Source organism: Cyrtonyx montezumae, unplaced genomic scaffold (assembly GCF_038088225.1).
Source record: "Cyrtonyx montezumae isolate F1298 unplaced genomic scaffold, pur_monq_1.0 scaffold_37, whole genome shotgun sequence".
Taxonomy (NCBI): Eukaryota; Metazoa; Chordata; class Aves; order Galliformes; family Odontophoridae; genus Cyrtonyx; species Cyrtonyx montezumae.
This window is the reverse complement of record NW_027072042.1, coordinates 1,684,583-1,707,777: the sequence shown is the minus strand read 5'-3', so window position 1 is coordinate 1,707,777 and position 23,195 is coordinate 1,684,583. Positions and strand designations below refer to the sequence as shown.

The 23,195-nt window shown below is 53.9% G+C and overlaps 1 protein-coding gene across 1 annotated transcript in view; it reads left to right on the top strand.

Moving 5' to 3' along the window:
- The first annotated feature begins 247 nt into the window (after positions 1 to 247).
- Positions 248 to 23,195, top strand: part of DCHS1 (dachsous cadherin-related 1) — a 44,164-nt gene continuing 21,216 nt past the window's right edge. Inside the window, exons 1-5 of the mRNA XM_065745808.1 lie at positions 248 to 2,170; positions 19,801 to 19,989; positions 20,309 to 20,540; positions 21,491 to 21,727; positions 22,074 to 23,093. Coding sequence (XP_065601880.1) covers positions 419 to 2,170; positions 19,801 to 19,989; positions 20,309 to 20,540; positions 21,491 to 21,727; positions 22,074 to 23,093 — 3,430 coding nt within the window. The 5' untranslated portion in view covers positions 248 to 418. The remainder of the gene's footprint in view (positions 2,171 to 19,800; positions 19,990 to 20,308; positions 20,541 to 21,490; positions 21,728 to 22,073; positions 23,094 to 23,195) is intronic.

Below are 23,195 nucleotides of genomic sequence, written 5' to 3'. Positions count from 1 at the left end.
CAGCTTTGCAGGAAGCGTTCAGCTGTTAAAGGCACAGGAACCAGCTGGCTCCAGTGTTGCCAGGAAGGCTGCTAGTTGGGAAGAATGCTTGGCTTTATAGGAAAAAAAACCTATGTGAGAGAGTACCAGCTGGTAACATCAGTGCATGGCTGGGTTTGCTCTGCCTGGTGACGTTAGACGCTGACCTGTGCCTTCATTCTGAGCACCCTTTGCTCTAGCAAATTTTCGACTCGTGAAGGATAAGTGATACAGAGCAATCAAGCAGAAGGTACCTGGCAGGCTTTCACTCCCCACGTTCTTATTCTGTCCTTCATTTGCTGCTCCCTCTTAACCAGCCTCCTCTGGTCTGCATTCCTTGCAGGATTAAAGTGCACTGCAAAGAAGATCAAGCAACCTTCTGCTCTGCAAGTCACTAGTAATGGAGCAGATGAAAGGGTCGGCCATGCTTCTGTTGGAGCTGCTAATTCTTGGGGGCCTGAGAGCAGAGAAGGGCTCTGCTGTCCTGGGCACCCTGGATCTACAAATAGATGAGGAGCAGCCAGCTGGCACTATCATTGGGGACATTAGTGCTGGCCTGCCCCCTGGCACCAGTGCCTACATGTACTTCATATCAGCACAGGAGGGCAGTGGAGTTGCCACTGATTTGTGGATAGATGAGAACAGGGGCATCATCAAAACAGCCCGTGTCCTTGACCGAGAAACCCGGGACCATTACAGCTTCATAGCTGTTACCCCAGAGGGCATCACGGTAGAAGTGAATATCCAAGTTAATGACATCAATGACCATGCTCCAGCCTTCCCCAAGCAACACAGCACTTTCCAGATCCCAGAGCACACACCCGTTGGCAGCAGATTTCCCTTGGATCCAGCCTTTGATGCTGACAGTGGCCTGCTCAATACCCAAGGCTATGTGATTAAGGGTGACAATGCGGGGCAGGCTTTCCGTCTGGAAACACGGCGAGGACCCAATGGCGTCCTGTATTTAGACCTGGTTGTCAGCAACGTCTTGGATCGGGAGAACCGTTCGTCATACTCCCTGGTGCTGGAAGCCTACGACGGGGGCTCTCCTCCGAGGAGCAGCCAGATGACGTTGGACGTGTCCATCCAGGACGTCAATGACAATGCTCCTACCTTCAACCAGAGCCGCTATCATACTCTCATATCAGAGAATCTGAAACCTGGCAGCAGCATCCTGCAGGTCTTCGCATCTGACGCAGATGAAGGAGACAATGGGGATGTGATTTATGAGATCAACCGGCGGCAGAGCGACCCCGACCAGTACTTCACCATCGACTCCCGAACTGGAGTCATCAAACTCAACAAGGGCCTGGACTACGAAGTCAGGAAGGTGCACGAGCTGGTGGTACAGGCACGGGATAAGGCTGTCCATCCTGAGGTCACCACAGCCTTTGTTACTATTCACGTGCGTGACTACAATGACAACCAACCTACCATGACTATCATCTTCCTGAGTGAAGATGGCTCCCCTCAGATCTCTGAGGGAGCCCAGCCCGGGCAGTATGTGGCACGCATCTCTGTTTCTGACCCAGATTATGGCGAGTACTCCAATGTCAATGTCACTCTGGAGGGCGGGGATGGCAAGTTTGCCCTCACTACAAAGGACAATATCATCTACCTTATCTGTGTGGACCAGCTCCTGGATCGGGAAGAAAGAGACTCCTATGATTTGCGAGTGACAGCTACTGATTCAGGAACACCTCCACTCCGGGCAGAATCAACCTTTGTGCTGCAGGTGATAGATATCAATGACAACCCTCCACTCTTTGATCAGCAGGAGTACAAACAGAGCATCCCTGAGGTTGTGTACCCGGGCAGCTTTGTTCTGCAAGTGACCGCACGAGACAAAGACCAGGGTCCCAACGGGGAGGTGCAGTACAGTATCATGCATAGCCACGACACCCATTCCAGCTGGTTTGCCATTGACCCTGCCACAGGTATCATCACCACTGCTGCCCCACTGGATTACGAGAAGGATCCTCAGCCTCAGCTGACAGTGCTGGCCACGGACAGGGGAACCCCGCCCCTCTCTTCTTCAGCTGTGGTGCTTGTGGCCCTGCAGGATGTCAATGACAATGAGCCAGTGTTCAGGAGTAATTTCTACAACGTGTCCCTGAAGGAGAACACCGCTGTTGGTACCTGCTTCCTACAGGTAGGTACAGCTGTCAGGAGCTGGGCTTGGGGAGGGCACAGCCAAGGTTGTGAGAGGTTGGGGAAGAGAGATGTGCCACTAAAGGATGTTTGGTGCAGACTTCATGGCTTTGATAGGCGCTAATGGTAGTAGGAATGCTAGAACAGAGCTCTTCCCTCACCGTGAGCAGGAAGTGGGGCAGAGCATCGCTACGCATTTTCTGCATGCAAGTACTGGGTGATGTCATTGATGTAGGCAGATCTCAAGGAATTCCTTTGTGCAAAGTGCTGTGTTGATCTCAGCTCACATTGTGGCCTACTCTGACAGGCATTGCTTGCACAAGTGTGGAGCTGTCCTCGTCAGGCCGGCGTACCAGCAATGGTGCTCAGGAGCAAGGTCAGGGATCTAGGAAGCTGCTTGTGGCCAGGCTGGTAACTTCACTTTCCCTCTGGTTATGGACAGTACTCTTAATTATGCATAACTGGTATTGTTATACTGCCTTGGAAGCAGCATCTGTGGGATTTGAGCTGAGAAGCACATGCTGCATCAGTCTGCTCCTGTTAGCTCTCCTGGGGGCTCAGCTGTGCCATCAGCATGACCCTGCAGCATCTGTCAGGGCAGCACAGGGTCGGTCTGTGTGGGAGAGGTGGGGCCAGAGCCATGCTGGGGCAGATGCCGTGACGGGGCCAAAGATGGCAATGGGCTCTGGGACAGGGCAGAGTGGTGTTGCTCTGAAGAATGCAGAGGCCTCAGGTGCTCGTGGGGACAACTCTGCTGCTGCAGCTCCAGTGGAGGCCCCTCTCGTTCTCAGTGCCATCCTGCTCGGTGCTGCTCACTGCAGGGCAGGAAGGCATTGTGGAAATACAGCTGGCCACGAGGGCTGGGCTTCTGGCTGCAGGTGTGTGGACAGGCAGGACAGGGGGGAAGTCAGGAGGAGCTGGGAAGGTGCGAGACCGTGGGGATGCCGTGGAGATGCTGGCTGGGCCGCAGGGCTGCGCCGCAGTGAGAGTCAGCGCGGCGAAGAAGCCAGCCTGGCCCAGCAGCACAGGGGGAGGTGCTCGTCCAGCAGCCGGCAGTGGCTGAGGGTTTGGACAGGTTTCGATGGTCTTGGCTTGGCCCTCGTGTTTCATTTGGAAACAGCGCATCTGGGCTGAGCACAGGTAACTCCCTCGTGGCCTCGGCATAAAGCAAACAGCGCACACATCTGCTGCTGCTTCCTCTGAGCCGGGAAATGTGAGAGGATGGGAAAGGAGGCTGGCCAGGCTGCCGGCTCAGCACCAGGCCGCAGCAGGAGCAGGCCAGGCTGGGGAGCTGGCAGAGCCAGGGCAGGGAGCCACGGTCTGAGCTGAGCTGAGCAGCCCGGACACCCCCGCCTGGAACTGGAGGGCTCCCATGGGCTCTTCGGGGTCCACAGCAGCCAGCAGCTGCTGCCACGCTCCACAGGGTCACTACATCAGCTGTGCAGCCCCACAGATCCTCTGTTCCCCCTGCTTGACATCTCTCTGTGACTTCCAGGCATCCTGGCTCATCTTGCCTTAGGGTCCACACCCTCGCAATGGTAACGAGAACCCAGGCTACAGGCAGCCCCTGATGATGTGACCTGCAGGACACAGGCAGCTGCCAAGGGTTTTGTTCTCCATCACACCTTCTAAGCGAGTAACCATGGGAGGACCAGGTCTATTTTTGGACAGTGACATCTGCTCTCTGTGGGTGGGACAGAATGGTAGGGAAGTGGGGAGTCTTGTAACTGACCAGGGTACCAGCTGCAGATCTCCTGCATCCCAGCCATACCCCATCCTCTCTGCCAGGTTGTTCTTTGTGTTTGATGTACAAACAGGGCTGAGCAGAGCAGGTTGCTGGCCTGAGCACCTGCGAAAGAAAACGAATCTCAATACATTTATTAATTACTTATGTTTATTGTGAAGTCCTATAGTAGCAGACCGTGCATGAGCCTAAGAAAAGGAAATAGCAAACCACAGCTCAAATCTGAGATGAGAGAAAAACAAGCAGAGAAGGAGCCCAAGTAACCAATGAACACAACACCATCGAACAATAGAGCAGGGGATAGTCACTAATTGGTTGTCTCTGTTTCCCTCTGAGTTGGTAATACAGATCATAGAATTATAGAACAGTTTAGGTTGGAAGGAGCCCTTAAGATCACCTAGTTCCAACCCCCTGCCGCAGGCAGGGACACCTCCCTCTAGCCCAGGTTGCTCGCAGCCACGTCCAGCCTGGCCCTGAGTGCTTCCAAGGAGGGGGCATCCACGGCCTCTCTGGGCAACCTGTGCCAGGGTCTCACCATCCTCACAGGAAAGAATTTCTTCCTGAAATCTAGTCAAAATCTACTCTCATCCAGTTTAAAATCATTTCCCTTCGTCCTTTCACTAACTGCCCTTACAAAAGTTCTTCCCCAGCTTTCCTGTAGGACCCCTTTAGGCACTGGCAGGCCGCTACTAGGTCCCCCCAGAGCTTTCTGCTCTCCAGGCTGACAAGCCCCAGCTCTCTCAGCCTGTCCTTGTAGGGGAGGTGCTCCAGCCTCTGGTCATCTTCGTGGCCCTCCTCTGGACCCGCTCCAACAGCTCCATGTCCTTCTTGTGCTGGGGGCTCCGGAATGGGATGCAGTGCTCCAGGTGGGGTCTCACAGGAGTGGAGTAGAGGGGCAGAATCACCTCACTCGAGCTGCTGGCCACACTTCTCTTGATGCAGCCCATGATACGGTTGGTTCTCTGGGCTGCAATCGCACACTGCCAGCTCACGTTGAGTCTTTCATCCACTGGCACTCCCAAATTCTTCTCCTCAGAGCTGCTATCGAGCCATTCTCCACTCAGCCATTAGTTGTGCTTGAGATTGCCTCAACACAGATGCAGATGCACTTGGCCTTTTTGAACTTCAGGAGGTTGTCATAGATGCTTTAGGGCTCATCAGACCATATTCAAGTGCTGTGTTTACATGATGTGGAGCTTTGTTCTGGTATAAATTCACTCTGCTGGCTTATATTTGTTTTAAACATTCTGTTGGATTGACATTATACCAACAAGCTGCATGCATGGTCAGATATTTTCTTTCTGGGGCTTTCTAACTCTCTAAGCTGAATCAAGTATTGTCTGTCCTCTGGCAGCCTGCATAAAGCAGAAGGAGTTGTGTAAACCCCATGTTGTGAGCAGTGGTTGATTTGACTGAAATGTGCATGAGATTAGATGGTAGATTATTGTCTCTTGTATAGATGCAGTATTAATGATTTTGGAACCAGGGTTTACATATTTCATTTGCACCCACACGCAGAATTATTAGGGAAGAGGAACATCAGCAATCAAAAGCTGACCGACAGCATACGTGGTGTGTATCCTTTTCTGACAACTTTGAGGACGAGTCTGATGAACTTTGAGTTCAATGCTGTGATCCCTTGGGGCAGTGCTGTGTGCACAGCACTTGGACAGCCTCTGGGGCTGTGCACTCCGTGGCGTGGCCTGCACAAAGCACTACAGGCTAAAGCAGGCTATGGCAATACAGTCTTGAGGGACAGTCCTGAAGCATCGATTATGGCACTGAGGAGGAACATTGGTGAGACAATATAGGGAGCAGCCAAGCATGGGGACTGGAACGGCAGGAGGACTAATGGTCGCTGGCTGTGCTGCCAAGGAGAGTGGAGGGAGGACGCTGCTATATGCATTCGTTTTCTTGGGACAAGAGCTTTAGCATTAACCTATTTTCAGATTTTTGCACAACACAGAACAGGCCTTATCCTCCTCTGAAATAGGAAGACAAGCTTTCCAAGACAAAATGAGGAGATGCTTGTGAGCTTGCTAGGGATCAGCGTGAGGGGAGGGAATGCATCGTGCTTCTAGGAAAGGGACCATCACGTGCATGAGTCTGGGGGTGCAGAGGGACAGGGGACACGGGGGAGATGCTGGTACATAGGGAGGTTTTGGGGGAGGTGAGTGCTGTTGTTACCGCCAGAAGAGCTGCATTTGTTCCAAATTCCTGTGAAAGTTATTTCCTTGCGCTGCCAGCAGCCTCCTCCTGGGCTTGGCACAGCAGCCAGCGCCATGATTAATTCAAGTAGCATTTCCCCTGGAGCTGCAGCAGCTTTTCCACTGCAGCCGAGAGGCCCCAGCCCCTCGTGCTCCTCTCCCCCCATGCTCTGCTCCTCCCCCAACCCCCTCCACAGATCCCTCCTTCCTCTGCACTGATCCCCAGCCCCCTCACAGCTGCCCCTCTTCCCTCATCTCCGCTTTGGCCCCAGGTCCCCTAGAACTCCCCTTCCTCCTCCACGCCACCCGCAGCCCCACACCTGTGCACTCTGCCCCCCAAAGTGCCCAGCCCTGCTCCTCCCCGCTTAGAGCCCCAGCCCCACAGCATGCTCCCCCTCCCCTTCCCTCAGAATCTGCTCCCTCCTGTTCTCTCCACACCCCTTGATTGCTGCCAGCTGCTGATGTCTGCCCCCAGGGGACCCTTGCTGTTTTTGCCCCCATGGCAGTTCTCACTGGCACTGCTCTCCCTCATGGGCATGGCCCTGTGGCACCCCAGCCTCTTCTGCTCCCCATCCCTTTCTGCTGTTGATGCACCAAGCTCCAGTCTTACTCATACATCTTGCCTGACTGTGTCCTGTCCTGCTGTGTAGACACGCTCTGCCAACTCTCACTGCCTGAGCTCTGTGCAGCCAAATCCCAGCCCATCACCCCACTTTGAAGTCCTTCTTGGCATCAGTGTCCCCCAGTAGGTTGTGGCCAGACCCTCTCACATCCTCCCCTGCATTGCTGCTGCCCTGCTTGAATCCTCTTGAGACTTCTCCTGCAGAGTCCTAGCTTCTCCCCTGCTCAGCGCCCAAGCTCTTCTGTTCTGCTGCAGTTCCCAGTGCCCTTTAGCTCTCTGCTGCAGCTCCCATTTTATCTCTGCTCCTCCAACAGGGAGGACACCCGGATGCTTGTGTGAGCCCTGCTTCTCCTTGTCCTGCTCCTTACTTTGTCCCTGCTCTCTGCGGCACTGGGACTCACAGAAAGGTTGTTCTCACCCTCAGGTTCCTGTGGAGCGTGGCCAGCCTTGCTCTCCATTGGGATTTATCTCCCTGCTAGTGTCTGTCATTGAACTGCCTTCCCCCCTCAAAACCGAGGGCTTCGCCCCATCTCAGAGCAGTTTCTCCCCCGTTCTCCATACTTCGTGTGGCTGCAGCAGCCCTGTGTCTTCCCATGCCTGGACTGCGGCTGCGGGGCTGCCGGCAGAGCCCCGCCGTGCCCCGTGGCTGTGGCAGCCAGCAGTGCAGGGTGCAGTGCCTGCGGCTGTGCAGGAGTCCCCCCGGATGCGGTGCATCCTGCAGCCTCAGGGTCTGACCCTCGCCTCTGCCACGCGTGCTCGGCAATCACTGGGGCCGAACCCTGACCCTGTTCATTCCTCTGAGGCCTGAGCATGCTGGAGGCTGAGACACAGCCCTGGAGCCAGAGGCTGCTCCTGAAATAGCAGCCGTGGCCGCTCCCTGGCTGCTTTTAGCTGGTCAGCATCTGTGCCAGGGCTGGGGAGGGCAGGATGCCTGGCACACACTCAAGCAATGGGAGCCGTGCGTGGGATCGTTGACCACACTGGCGCCAGCCTCCCCTTCTCTCCCACCAAGAGCCGTCACTCTGAGGGGCGGGAGCCCAGAGCCAGATGTTTGCCAAAGCCACAGCGTAACATGTGCGTAGCAGAGATCCAGCCAGGGCAGGGCTCCAGATGAGCTCCCTGCTTGCTGACAGTGCTTACTGGAGATGGGGAGGATAGCCAGAGAATGGCTGCTGAGAAGGACTCCATCCCTTTCATGCACTGCTGACTGTGTAGGGGGGGCACATGGGTGAGCAATAAGGCTGGAAGGGCAAGGGGCCCTGGTATTGCCCTGCAGATGGATCAGATGGAGGGAGAAGCCTTTACTCAAAGTTGTGCAACTGAGGACTCCAGTGTGTGACTCCTCTATCCTTCTCCTCTGAGGGAATCACAAGAGCTTTGTAGTATGCTGACTCCTTTCTATCCCATCTTGCCAGAGGACTAGGAGGAGGTAGGTGAAATGAGGCCTAAATTCTTCAGTGCCCATCTTTGTCCCGCGGTTCTCTAAGTAGTGGGGTGAGGCACTCCTTCCCTCAGAGCTATCGTAGCTCCCTGAGATTGGTGCTGCGCTTTCTTTTTCCTTAACCCTGCAATGTCTTGCTGCTCTCTGCCCTTCACTGCTGCTGCTTCAGCCACAGCAGTCCCTTGAGGTGCCCTTCTGCCCACTTGTGCCTGTCCAGCGGCCACGGGGTCCACATGCAGAATGTCACGGCAAACTGCAGGAATGAAGGGTCAGGCAGCAGATGCTGCTGGCTGTGTGCAGTGCTGGTGGAGCAGAGCAGCTCTCACAGAAGGATGGAGGGCTGGGAGGCTCAGGAGAGCGGTTGGATGCAGATCACAAAATCACAAAAAGGTTTCGTTTGGAAGTGACCTGTGCTGGGGCTGCCCAGCTCCACAATGCCTGTGGGCAACCTGTGCTAGTACTCAGTCACCTGCACAGTAAAGAAGTGTTTCCTGTGTTCCACTTCGTGTCCATTGCCTCTTATCTTGAGACTGGGCACCACAGAAAAGAGCCTGGCTCTGACAACTCTGCACTGACAACTTGGATATGTATAGGCATTCGTGGTGTCCTCCACGCACCTTCTCTTCTCTAGTCTGGTCAGGTCCTACTCTCTCAGCTTCTCCTTACAGCAGAGATGCTCCGTTCCCTTCAGCATCTATTGATCCTTTGCTGCAGTCTTTCCAGGACGCGCATGTCTCCCCGGTACCGGGCGGCCCAGCACTGAACCCGGAGCTCCGGGTGAGGCCCCGCCAGAGCTGAACAGAGGCAGAGGATCCCTTTCCTTGACCTACAGGCAGTGCTGTGCCTGACGCAGCCCAGAGCGGCGAGACCCATCTCAGCAGTGAGGGCACACTGCTGGTTCATGTCCAACGTGTCCACCAGCACTCCCAGCTCCTTTCCCGTGCAGCTGCTTTCCAGATGGGTGGTCCCAGTGCGTCCTGATGCCTGGGGCTGCTCCTCCCCAGGGGCAGGACTTTGTACTGCTCCTTGTTCCACTCCAGGAGGCCTGTCAGCCCGTTTCTGCAGCTTGTCACAGTCCCCCTGGAAGCCAGTGGCATATGTGCCACTCCTCTCAGCACTGTGTCACCTGCAGCCTTGATGAGGGTACGCTGCCCATCATGCAGATCAGTGATGGAGATGTGACACAGGACTGGGCTCAATATTGACCCCTGGGGTGCTCGTTCTGGCCTCTGATCAGACTTTGCATTGCTGGTCATTACTCTCCATTCTGCCATTATGCCTTTTTTCATTCCTCCTCACTGCCACTGTCCGCTTATTCAGTCCATACTTCAGCAGCTTGTATGTGAGCATCTTATGGGGACAGTGTCAAGAGCCTTCCTGAAGTCTAGGAAGATGATATCCACTTGTAGGTGAAGACTGAGGCAAAGAAGGGATTTGGTACCTTGCCCTTTTCCATCTAATTCTGTGTTATCAGGTCCCTGAATCAGGGAGCAGTCTTTCATATCGTCGTTGAGATCCCTGGCCAGGTTCCAGTCCATCTGAGAGCTGAGTGCAGGCAGCAAGCTTTCATGTATTTGTGGTGGTCAGTTCATGATTTCATTGGAAAATGCCCCAGTTGTACTTCATGAGCCCCACACTGATAGCAGTCTCTATCAAAGAAAAGTCTTGAATGCACAGTGTCAGGTTTCTTCCCTGGGTTCCTTAACATGTTTCTGGGTCTCCAGGGGCACATGCTATTTCAATTGCATTCATCCGAGGAAATAAATAGTACATTTTATATTTGTCTCTTTCTCCCAGTTCCTTTTCTTTACCTGACATTTTAAGGCAATGATGACACTGGCATATCTCACCGATATACTTATAGAATGACAGAATCACAGAATGCCCTGGGTTGAAAAGGACCTCAAAGATCATTGAGTTTTAACCCCCTGCCATGGGCTCCACCAGAGCAGGCTGCCCAGAGCCACAGCCAGCCCTGCCCTGAGCCCCTCCAGGGATGGGGCATCCACAGCCTCCCTGGGCAACCTGTTCCAGTGCATCACCAACCTCTGAGTGAAAAGCTTCCTCCTCACATCCAACCTCAATCTCCCCTGTCTTAGTTTAAAACCATTCCTCTTGTCCTGTCACTATCAACCCAGGTAAACAGTCGTTCCCCCTCCAGTTGTTATGCTCCCTTCAGGTCCTGGAAGGCCACAGTGAGGTCTCCCCAGAGCCTTCTCCAAGTCAAACAAGCCTTTCCTCAAAGGAGAGGTGCACATGTATGCTACCACCAAACCATGCAGTTCTTTTTACTTTTGCCATCCTAATTTTTTCCCTCTGCCTTTCACCCTTTCTCTTCCTCGGTTTCCCTCCTGGCACAAAGATGGTAGTTGTGCCGAATTATAGCTATTTTAATGTTATGTATTTTAACATTTTGCTTTTTTTGGTGCTTTTCGGTTAGCACATTTCTCCTACTGACATGCGTTTTACATACCAGTATTCACAAGACTGTTGTGATATTCCTAGATCTTATTATACAGTATCTGGCCAATCACTTAAGTAAGTATTCACAGTTCAGTGTGCATACAGGTTTAGGAACATGCTCATCCTTCTTACAGTTGTCACACACATACACGCAGTAGACACGGAGGGGCTGTCAAACACACTAACCATCCTGCTGGGTTGTCTGTAAGGGCTTACTGCCCTCTCAGGCTCTATCAGCATTTGAGTGTCTGTCCTCTCTCTCCTGTCCTGCTTTGGAGCATGGCTGCAGCACTGGTTAACAACTGCCAATAGTGAACATTTTGACTCTGAAGGAGTCAGCGAAGCGCAGCCTTTCCCTCAAGGATGCTGTTTGTGCGAGGCCCCGGTGAATCTCTAGGCTGCTGCTTCCTTCAGCAGCACTGTGATACTCCTGGTTCAGGCTGGTCCATCGCAGCAGAGGGGCACACCACACCCTCATTCAGTTCCCCCTGCTTTCTCCACCTCTTGCTTCAGTTGTTCGGGAAGCAAAGTGTTAATTCCCTTCCATCGCTTTTTCCTTATGGTCCGGCTTTCGGTCTGTGCTGCGTGCACAGCAGCACGGCGCGTTGTTGAGAGTGGCCTTGTATTGTACTGTATTATTTCCCTTGTCTGATGGAGGAAACAGAAAGGGAAGAAACAAAACAAAACTACCAAACCAACCAAAACCAAAACCAACACAAAATGCATTTCCAAATAACCTTAGAGCTGCCAGCCCATGCTTTCAGAATTCAAGTATGAACCAGGACTGAGTAATCAATTAATGAAGGGAATATAATCCTTCTGACCATTGCTCTTCTACAGCTTGGCTGCACAATCTTGGCTAGGCAGTACATGCTACAGAGCAACGTGAGACTGACATTGCATAGCACAAACCAAGACCTTCCTAAGAGGCAGATGGTGGAGAATGATGGGGCCCTGAGAGCACTAATTGGCTTTAATCGCCCTGATTAGCTTCACCTGGGACCCCCAGCCCACACCATCTGCCTGTGGCTCCAGGGGCTCCGTTAGGATCAGGCCTGGAGCCACAGCCTGGCTACAGTTAAGTTAGTGTATTCATCTTCAGCCCTGTTCCTAATCCCGCCTCTTAAATAGACCCCACACCCACATTTTAGGCAGCTTATCAACTGGGATGGATCCCCTTGGATGTGTTTGTTAGCCTTAACCTCTGTTCTGTTTCTGGCTTTATCTGTGTTTGTCCTTGACTTTGCTCTGTCAAAGGAGCCTGGGCCTGGTTCTTCGCTTCCTTTGCCCAGGGCTGTCAGTGGACCTGTTAGCAGCACCTGGCTCTGCCTGTTATTTTTGGTCTGTGTGGCACTGTGCCTGTCAGTGAGGGTACTGTCTGTATTACACATAAGTCCTGTCTCATCTTCCTTTAAAGAGCATCCATCTTGTGCTGTCTGTAGGCAGAGGTGTGCCTGGGTCTGACAGTGACTAATCCCCCAGGGTCTGGTGGCATGCATAGGCAAAGCTGCCAGTGCTGCATCTTTAGATTAACGTAAACCTGTTCCAAGCCAAATACATTGGATTTCTTATGGCCCTTGGGAAAGGAGTTGCTGCTTCTTTCTCCCTCCTCGAGAGAGTTTTTATTCTATTTGGCTGCACACCCCCTTGGAGCCCTCAGCACGTGCCAGCGTAAGGGGGCTTTATCCTTGCAGAACCCAGGAGGGGAAACACTGCTATGAAAAACTGCCCCCTGGAATGCTGGACTGTGAAAACACCTGAGGCAGAATTCTACACAAAGAGGACTTCAGCAGGTGCTAGAGATGGTCCAGGCTAATTGCAGGGTGCCAGGTGAAGCCAAGGCAGCACAGCACATGAGGTTTACCCTGCAAGTGTTTACGGGTTTTAACAACGAGCATGGGAGTGTGAACATTCTGCTGTGTGACGCTGCTGGGTGGAGGCTGTGTGAGATCTAATAAGCAAAATCCGTGCTGGTGGCACTGGGCGTTCTTATGTGTCTGGGTTATGTAGGTTCCGTTGGGAAAACCTGCTGGGAATCTGTGCCTGCTGCTGATCCCCACAGGAGCTCAGCTTTGGGAGATCTCCACGGAGGGAAACTCTGCAGGCTCTGGGCGGCACGCGGACGTGCTCTGACCTCACGGAGCAGCAGTGCTTCCTGGTGCTCAGGTAGCTCTGGCTCCTGAACTCCGTCCCCAGGGCCCTCCCTGAACCTGGGACGGCGTGCCGAGGTTTTTCCCGTGCTTGTGTTTCCCCAAAGCAGCAGCGGTGTCCGGACGGGGTTCGGATCCCGTCCCTCGCTCCTGGCAGTGCCCTGAGCGCACAGAGCACACGCTCAGCGGCAGAGGGCCCACGGCAGAGCCCCGTGGTGCTCCGCTGCCACTCACCTCCATGCAGTGCACAGCTCTGAGCCGCTGTCCCCAGCCCACCCCCCTCCCCCCATTGCTGCTCACCCAGCTGTCCGTCCCTGAGCCGTAACATCCCGCATTGGGTGCGAGGGCTGCGGGACACGGTGCCCCGATCCTGATCCTCATTCAAGGCAAGGCCGTTGTCATCCCCTGCTCTCCCTTCCCTGCAGATCTGAGCCCTGGATCGTAGCAAGCAGTCTACTCGGTGTGATTTTGTCTTAGTCTGTGCTGGCTGTTGCTCTCTCAGTCTCATGTGGACAAACATACACTCTGAGAGGATTTTCCCTATGATTTTTTTCGCACTGTTAAAAGTTAGCCCCCTCACTAATCCTTTTGGTCTTTTTTTGAAGGAGGTGTGCTTTCTCCAGTTGTCAGGGATCTCCCCTCACCTCTACCACATTTGAAAGAGCAGTTCTGAAAGTCCATTTCTATGATCACACTTGGCTGCAGCCCATTGGGTGCGCTCCATGGGTTCGTATTGGTTGAGTCCACTTAAAAAATGTTGACTCGATTCTAGTGTCTTTCTAGTAGCTCTCCAAACCACTTCATTAAGCTTGGAGGACCTTTCTGGTGGAGGCTGAGGTAAAGGAAGCGCAGTGTCAGTCTTATCTGTGTCTGCTGTCACTAAGTCACCCACTCTGTTCAGCAGTAAGCTTTACTCAGCCTCTCAGTACCACCGCAGTGGTAGAAGCTCTTATCCTGCTCAGTTTTCTTTGTGAGTCTCAACCCCACTTGAACTTTGACTTTCCTGACACCACCACTACATTCCTGGGCAATGTTTATAATCCTTTTTTTGTAGCTTGCCTCTGTGTCCACCTCCCATATGCTGCCTTTCTGCAGCTTTGCCCCAAGGTCTCTGCATAGCCAAGGCAGTCTCCTGATGTGTCTCCTTGTGTTCACAAACACTGGGATGGAGTGCTCTTGTGCTCGGAGGATGCTGTCCTGGAGGCTTACCAGCTTTCTTGAGTTTCTCCAGCCTTTAGAGCTTCTGTGCATGGGATCCCTTACACCTACCAGGTCCCTGTAGAAGCTGAGGTCTTGCTTCAAGTCCTTTGTCTGTATCCCGGTTCTCTCCTTCCTTGCTCCCTTTGGTGTCCTGAACACTACTCTTTCGTGGTCACTAGATCATCACATCCTTGGTCAATTCTTCCTCATCGGTGAACAGCGGATCCAGCTGTGTGTCGCCCCTTGTTGGCTTGGGAAACTGAAGTTCTCTGTGAGAGCTGGACTCTGTGGTCTGGAGGCTTCCCTCAGGTTCTGCTGCCTCCTTGGCATGCCGTCCCAGCTTCGAGCCCAGGGACGTACTGGGCTGTCATCAGTGTCCTTGTGTGTTAAGTCCTGTGGTGGATTTTTCACTGTAAACGTGGGTAATTGGATTCTTAACTTACACAGTTCAACATCACAGTACCCAGAATGAAGGAATTCCAGAGCAAGGTGCATTTCTGTTGCTCTGTTGGAAAGCAACCATCTCTGGCTGGCCCTGATCCAGGGTGCTGTCAGCATACCTCAGTAGGTTGGGGCCATGGAATCGCAGGGGTTGGAAGATGAGTCCAAGTGTCTGGCAAAGCTGGTACTCTACAAGGGGTCGCACAGGTGGGCATCCAGATAGGTCTGGCATTCCTCCATAGAAGGAGACTCCACAACCTCTAACCTCTTCCAGTGCTCTGTCACCCTTACTGTATGTAAAAGTGTTCTGCGAGTTAATACAGAACTTCCTTTGTACAAGTTTTAGCCATTAGTCTTTGTCCTTTTGCTGCACACCCCTGAGAAGAGCCTGACCTCATCCATTTACCTCCCACCTCCCTTTAGATGTTTGTAAATGTTTACCAGATTAAGGTAAGAGTCACGTTGCTCTTCTTGTGGGCTCTCCTGTAAGGGAGGTAGCAGACATGAGGAGTGCTGGGAGTGTCTCAAGCCCATGCTGTGCTCTCCAACACCTGCTCAGGTGCGAGCTCTGTGCAACCCCGAAGATCTTTGGGGCATTACTTTATGTCTGGATAAGAGATGGTGGAGGAAGCTGACAATACAGGGAGCTGAAGGAGATACTGCTGTGGGGCGACAACAGAAGGGTACCAGTCAGGGGGGCCACCTGTATGGGGGCCTAGGACATGGAGGAGCAGTGTGGGACACGAGGTGAATAGGGGTGAGGTATGCTGCAGGACACAGGAGAGTGTAACAGCCTGTTACGGATTGGACCTGACCATGGCTAGCAGTGCTGGGGGCTGCTGGTGCCCCCTGGACTGAGCGGGCTGTCTGAAGGCTGGGCTGTCCTACTAGCATGCTGTAGGCAGAACAAGGGAACAAGGCATACAGGGAATGTAGCAGACATAATGCTGTGTGTGCAGTGCACAACTGCAGCAGATTCCAGAGAAACACCATGCTTGCAGCCAAGCACTTCTTAACAAGGCCTGAAGACAAATGGGAGCACCCTGGCTTGATGCTGCGCTAGAGATGAGTCTCCCTCTTTCTTCAAGAGGAAGGAGCTGATTGCTGTCAGGAGCACTTTGCATGCACAATAGCAAGATGCATTTGTGATGCTGTTACCTCCTCAGCAAAGGATTATCCTTGAAGAGCGGGGTTCCACAGGCTGAAGCAGGAAAGCTGCAAGCTGGAAAGCTCTCTTTGAGAGCACTCAGCATGGGGAAAAAACATGATGAGTTCGATGTGTGTACAGTGGCAGGACTACTGCATTGTTGGTATGGAGATGTGTTGGGATGGCTCCTGTGACTTGGTGTTGCAGTGGAGGGATACAGACTCTTTAGGCAGGACAGGCTGAAAATGTGAGAAAAGGTCAGTAGCCTTCATGTGAAAGTGCTGATAGAGTGCATGGAGCTGTGCCTAAGGGTGGACGAAGAGCCAACTGAGAGTTTTTGGGTTAAGATGAAAGGGGGGACTGGGAAAGGTGGTGTTGTAGTGAGCATCTGCTACAGATCACCTAGCTAGGAAAAACAAGCAGATGAGACCCTCTAAAGACAGGTAGGAGCAGCCTCACCTTTGCAGGGCCTGATCCTCATGAGGGACTTCAACCACCTGAGTATCTGCTGGAGGAACAACCCAGCATGGCACAAGCAGTTCAGGAGAGGTTCCTTGAGTATGTTGCTAACTTTCTAAAAGCAAGAGGAGCCAACAAGGGGAGGTGATCTGCTGAGTTCGTTCTCGATGGTGATCATAGAATCAAAGAATGGCTTCAGTTGAAAGGGACCTTAAAATCAACTAGATCCAACTCCTGTGCTGTGCCAGCCACCAGATGACGCTGCCCAGCTGAACCATCGTTGGCCTCGAACACCTCCAGGGATAGGGCGTCCACAACTTCTTTGGGTGGCAGTACCAGGGCCTCACTGCCCTCCTGGGGAAAGAATTTCCACCTCATATCTAATCTAAATCTCCTCTCTCTTAGTTAAAAATTTTGTCCTTGTTGTGCACCTATAGGTCGGGGTAATCCCAAGCACAAATACAGGCTGAGCAGAGAGTAACTTGAGAGCAGCCCTGAGGAGTAGGATTTGGGAGTGTCGGTGGATGAAAGATTCAGTGTGAGCCGGCAGTGTGTGCTTGCAGCCCAGAAAGCCAACTGTATCCTGGGCTGCATCAAGAGAAGTGTGACCAGCAGGGTGAGGGAGGTGATACGAGCAATGGTACGACTGCTCTTGGACACTGTCTGCAGACAGGGCTGGTGCTCAAGCCCTGTTCACAGGCAGTCACTGCTTCCTGAGGCAGCACAGCACAGTGGTGAGGCAGAATGCCAGGCACACATGAATGGGGAATGCCTCTGAGCATGCCTTGCTCTACAGCCAGGTTTGCCTCTGATGCCAGGCTGCTATGAGGCACTCTTTCAGGGAGATGGCTCCAGGTACCAGAGAGCATCCAGGGAGATAGTATTGTGCTGTGTAGTAGTGAGAGCACGTCTCTTTCTCTCCTGTTCCCACAAACCCACCCAGCTCCTGTGGCAGAAAGCTGGAGTTCAGATAACTTTCTTTGTGGATCTGTCTTAGGACAGAGATTGTCAGAGTATAGGGAAGGTAGGGCTGCTCTGGAAATACCAGCACCCTTGGCTAGAGGAGCCTACAGGAAACACTGTACTGTGCTGTAGAGCTTCTCATTGTACAGTATTTCAAAGCAGTTGATGTGCATTTTAAAGTACTTTGGGAGTAATAAGCAGTTCATTTTGAAGGGAAGATGTGACTCATTTGCCACACGGTGCCTATCCCAGCCATCATAGCAGCTTAACCATTTCAGGTGTGTTTCCATCTGCAGTGGCTGTGAATGCTAGCAGTTAAACCCTATCATGGCACACAGCTGGAGGGCAGTGGTACAGGGCAGTTCTCCCGTAATGATATTCAGCATGAAGCCAGAGTACAGGTAACTCAAATGTTTCAGCAGTGTGAGAGGTCAGATTTGTACTCTGAGATGAGCAACTCCAGCTGCTGCTATCTGTCCCTACTGCTAGGTCTCTGACTTAACACCCTCTTCTTGCTCCCTCCCATCAGCTTGATGTTTAGATCTCTAGATGGATTCTGATCTGAATGGCACAGGCTCTTCTTTGCAGTGCAGTGATGGAGCACTGGAGCTGCACACAGAGGTGGTGGGGTCTCCTTCTCTGGGGACGTTCAGGACCTCCTGGACGCCGAGCTGTGCACCCTGGGCTGGAGCTGCTTTGGCAGGGGGATGGACTCCATGATCTCTGGAGTCCCCTTCCAACCTCTGCAGTTCTGTGATTCTGTGATTATAGTTATCCCATCCGGACTCATGCTGCACTTCGCCGTGACCTTGCAAGCCAGATTCTCAGCCTCTGCTGCACATAGTGACTGTATGCACACAGTGGCTTCAGCCCAGCCTGCCCCATGACCCCCTGCAGACAGCCAAGCCTTGCTCTGAAACCCCTGTGTCAGACCTTCATGGTCTTCATGGTAGAATCATCACAGTATGCCTTGGGTTGGGAGGGCCTCAAAGATCATCCTAGTTCCAAGCCCCCCACCATGGGCAGGGCTGCCAACCACTAGATCAGACTGCCCAGAAACCCATCAAGCTTGGCCTCGAACACCTCCAGCTTCCTTGGACTGGGATCTCCAAGCATCTCTAAGCCAGTGCTGCTGCTGTTGCATCAGGGGGGGCTGGGACAGGAGAGAGGGAGAAAGCTGAATGAAGAGGGAGGCAGTGGGGCTGGTGGCTCAGAGTGTGCTCTGGACAGGCTGCTGTCATGGCACCTGAGGCTCTGAGCGCTCTGCAGCTGGAGCAGGGAGGAGGAATCCTGTTCCCTGGTGCCTCTTCCAGCACTGCTGTAGGGCTGAGGAGCAAATCCATTCCGTCTGCGAGGAGCACGGCGTTCATGGTCAGTGTGCTCTCAGCTTCTCCCCTCTCCCTTGAAGAGGAGCCTAGTCCTCAAGGCAGGAGTGGTGTGGGTGCTGCAGGTGCTGACTCCCCTCCCAGGGGCTGTGGGTGCTGGGCCAGAGGGTGAGGGGCTCCCCCAGGTGCTGCTTCTACTCCCAGGGACAAGAAGGGCACACGTTTCCTCTGCCTGCTTCATTTTGTCTTCCCTGGCCCGGCAGCCTCTGTGCGCTCCGGTTGTTCTCCATCTCCAAGGATCTGGTAGCGGCTCAGGTTGGGGGCCCTGCCCGTAGGAAGGAGCTGTTTGCAGCCCCCAGCTGGGCCCTTTCCTTGGCGCGTGTGCAACGTTCCTGTGCTTCTTGCTCACGGGAGCCGAGGCCCCAGCGCTGCTGCTGGGAGGAGCTGTGGCTGACGAGGCCTGAACTCCACTTCACCCGGGCCTGGCCCAGCTGCCTCCCTCCTGGCTCCGTGCTCCAGCTTTGTTCTCCACTCAGAGCTCCCAGCTGGTGGACGAGCCATGGGCAGTGATGCTGCGGTCAGGGGGAAGGAGCTGTTTTCTGCTAGCCTGAGCTGCAAGGAATCCAAGGCAGAGTGGGACCTTGCAGGCAGGAGCTGTTTTAATTCCCCTGCTGTGTCTGTAGCTGCTGCTGTGAATCCTGTGCCACAGGTTGGGGTGGCCTGGTTGCCAGAGCCAGGGCGCAGAGCTCTGAGGGCAGGACGGAGCCTGGAACATGGGGGAGGAGGGTTTCCTTCCCAGCTTGTCTTAAGCGTCCTTGCAGAAGGGAACGAGCAGAAGGCCAAGTCTAGCAGCTGCAAAAGCATGGGTTGTCCCTGGCTGGCTGCTCAGGCTGGGTGCAGTGGGGATGCTTGGCTGCTAGATCTTTGGCATGTGTGCTTTTCTGCACCCCTCCCATACAACCTTTTCTTTTGCTAAGGAAAGTCAGTGGATCTGGGTCATGGATGTTGCCCCGGGGGTGCAAGAGCGGAGGTTACACCTGGAACAAACCACCCCTGGTGTGCAGACACTTGTGGCAGCACTGTGGACACCAGGCACGGTGCAGCTCTTGTGAGTCTGACAACCTGTGCTTCCCAGCCCTGTGTCTTCTTTCAGGGACATGCCAGCATAGGCTGACCCCTGCGTGCCCTGCTGCCTGCACGTTGCTCCAGGTACCCATGGGTCCTCCAGGGAGTGGTGCAGTGGAAGTCATCTTGTCTGGCACAAGAATGGCAGGGCTGAGGCACAACGGTCAGCCTGCTTCACTGTGGCCAGCTTTGAGAGCTGTGCAGTGGTTGTGGGCCATGGAATGGAGGGCAACAGGGGGTTGTGGAGGTGGTTGTGGAGGTGGTGGGGGTGGGCTGGGTCCATCTGCTCAGGCGGGTGGTCTCAGGGGTGCTGCCTTGCTCATGTAATGCCTTCCCCCACTCAGGTGACAGCCACCGATGCAGACAGCGGCTTGTTTGGGTCCCTTTCCTACTCTCTTGGTTCTGGCATTGGTAGTGTGGTCCCAACGCAGTTCAGCATCGACAAACACACGGGGCATCTGTGCACTGTGCAGCCTCTGGACCGTGACGAGGGCACATCTGCCTATGATTTCACCATCACCGCTGTCGATGGGGTGAGTGCTGCAAAGGCTGTGGGTATGCACTGCTGCTGTCTTAGCAACATACAGAGGATACAATTGTTCTCGCCCTGCTCTTTGCCCCATCTCTGATCACTGAGCAGGTGGTGAGGTGCTAGAACAGGTTGCCCCAAGAGGTTGTGGATTCTCTATCCCTGGAGATGTTAAAGGCCAGGTTGGATGGAGCCCTGGGCAACCTGGTCTAGTACTTGATCTAGCAGTTGGCAACCCTGCCTTCAGCAGGGGGATTGCAACCTGCTGATCCTTTGAACCCCTCCAGTCCAAGCCATTCTATGATTCTATGGTCCTTCCCCAGGGTGGCTTGAACTCCATGGTGTATGTGAAGGTTTTCCTGGAGGACATAAATGACAATCGGCCGGTGTTCTACCCACTGGAGTATGCTGCCAGCATCAGCACACAGAGCATGCCAGGCACAGCTGTGCTGCGTGTTACTGCCCACGACAAGGACGAGGGGATACATGGGAAAGTGACCTATCGCATCGTGCTGGGGAACTCCCCCCCTCTCTTCTCCCTCAACAAGGACACAGGTGAGAGTGAACTCATGGCCAGCCACAGGCAGCATCGAGCAGAGCAGTGCGATGTGAAGACTAGCCTGAAGGTTACTGCTTGGCTGTTTCAGCTGTGCCGGATGCTACCAGAATGCGTCTGTTCCTCTCCTGGCCATGTCTTCTCTGTTCCAGTTTCCTGATCCTCTGGCTGCCCCTTCTCAGTGCCACTTTCTGACTCCTTATTCTGCTCCTTGCTCTCTTCTTTCCTTCACTGTCATCCCAAAATCACTGTGCCTTTCCTCCTGCACAGTGCTTGCTTTGTCCCATCAAGCTGTATCTTGCTTAGTTTCTTTTCCCTGCCCAATTCCCTTCTCTCCCCTGCTCAGTTAACTCTCCTCCCTTATATCTCTCTATTAGTCTAACCTTTCTCACTGACTTTTCAGTGCTTGCCTTCTTTGGCCACCAAAGCCAGAACGGTTTCTGCCTGGAGAAGTGGGTGCATGGTTGTGTGATGCTAGGGGCTCTGAGAAGGACAGGATGGCACCTTGTGCTCACTACAGGCATCAGGTCCCCCCACACTAGTCCCCAGATTGCCAGAATGTGTTTGGGATGAAACAGGCCTGTTGGCCACTGTAACACAGGGCAGCCTCCTTTGTAGGGCCTATGTGGGGGGGTCATTCAGCTCTGTATTTCTTCCACGAGTCTCCTCACAGCACAGCTCCAACCTGTCCACACTGTTCCCTGGCTGTCATCCTGTGTCACACCTCTGAAATCCTACTCCATCCCTCCCCCTCCTTGAGATTGAGAAGGAAGAACATGGGGAGCCTTCCCCAGGAAGATTTGTCGTCTTTATTCCAATTCTTCCACAGCAAGTTGCCCCGTGATACACATTGTTTGCTGCTCCTTTTGGTCTTTTTGTTCCATTGGTGCTGACGGGGGGAGGGTGGGGGGAGTGGGCACAGTGCACTCTGAACTGCTCTCTTCCCTAGGTGTCATCTCTCTCTCGTGGTCCCTGAGCGGTAAAGCCAACACCCTCGTGCAGCTGGTGATCTCTGCAGAAGACGGAGGGGGCCTGCAGGCACAGCCGAATGCCCGAGTGAACATCAGCATCGTGGAGGGCACGGTCTCACCCCCTGTCTTTGAGCAAGCTCAGTACTTCTTCACGGTGCCGGAGGACACGCTGCAGGGCACCAGCGTGGGGGCTGTCCGTGCCCAAAATCCTCCAGGTATGGGCTTGGCCCTTTCCTGTGCAGCTGCTTTCACAGTCCCTGCATTGTCTCAAAGTAGCGACACTACATCTCCTCAGGGAGTGACACCATCCTGGGAGCTCCATGCACACGCAGAAACACACACACGTGAGCGTACACTCCATGTCACTCAGCTCCAGTGCATGCTCCCACACATGTTCGTGCATGTACACACACTTGTGCCCATGCACACACGTGCACATGGCTGCTGGACACATCCAGCGCAGATTCTGCCCCAGTCAGCCCTGTCCAACTCCTGTGCTCCCTGTCGTGGGCTGAAGGCCAGGTTCACAAATAATTCCTGTCTTTGTTGCCTTGCCTGCAGGTCATACTGATGACATCTTTTATTCCATCTCCTCGGGGGATCCTCATGGCTACTTTTCCATTGACTCTGACTCTGGACAGCTGCACACCAGCTTGCCTCTGGATCACGAATCCCAGGCAGTCCTCATTCTGGATGTCCAGGCCCGAAGTGGTTCCCCCCCGGCCTATAGCAACACCCGCGTGAAGATCTCTGTGTCAGACGTGAATGACAATGCGCCGGTGTTCCCATCTCCCTCTGACTCCATTCTGCTGCCAGAGGCCACTGAGCCCGGGACTGCAGTGTACACTTTGCAGGCTGAGGACCGGGACAGTGGTGCCAACGGTCAGGTGAATTTTGAGCTGGTGTCAGGGGGCGATGGCACCTTCAGCGTTGAGCGCTCCTCGGGGGCAGTGCGGCTGGTCGGGGTGCTGCAGTACGAAGCCAGTGCAGCCTACAGGTTGGCCATTGTGGCCCGAGACGGCGGCGTGCCCCAGCTCAGCTCCACCTTCACACTCCTGGTGCACGTGCAAGCTGAGCATGACAACGGGCCCATCTTTGACACTCTCACCTACCGCGTGGAGGTGCGGGAAGGCGTGCCCGTCTCCACTCGCTTCCTGCAGGTGCGGGCCCTGGCCCGTGATGCAGAAGCTGTGACCCTGACTTACCACTTGCGTGCAGATGGGGATGCTGCCAGCTTTGGCATCATGTCTGAGAGCGGTTGGCTGTATGTCAAAAGTGCCCTGGACCGGGAGACACGAGACCTGTATGTTCTCACAGTGCTGGCATCAGCAGGAGGCAGTGGCTCAGGGGGGGAGGCCCGGAAAACAGGAACCAGCACCGTACGGATCAGCATCACTGACGAGAACGACAACAGCCCCCGGCTGAGTGAGGAGCGATACTTCTTCACTGTTCCTGAGAACCAGGCTCCTGGCAGCAGTGTAGGGAGGGTGATGGCAAGTGACCGGGATGCTGGGCAGAACAGCCGTCTCACCTACCGCCTGCTCCAGCACGACTCCAGCTTCCTCATCCACACACAGACAGGTGAGAGTCCTCTGGATTCCTAGGCTGACTGAGGTGAAAGCTGAGGGCATGTCAGAAATGATGCAGACCACGCCAGTGCCACCACAATGATTCATTTTCCTA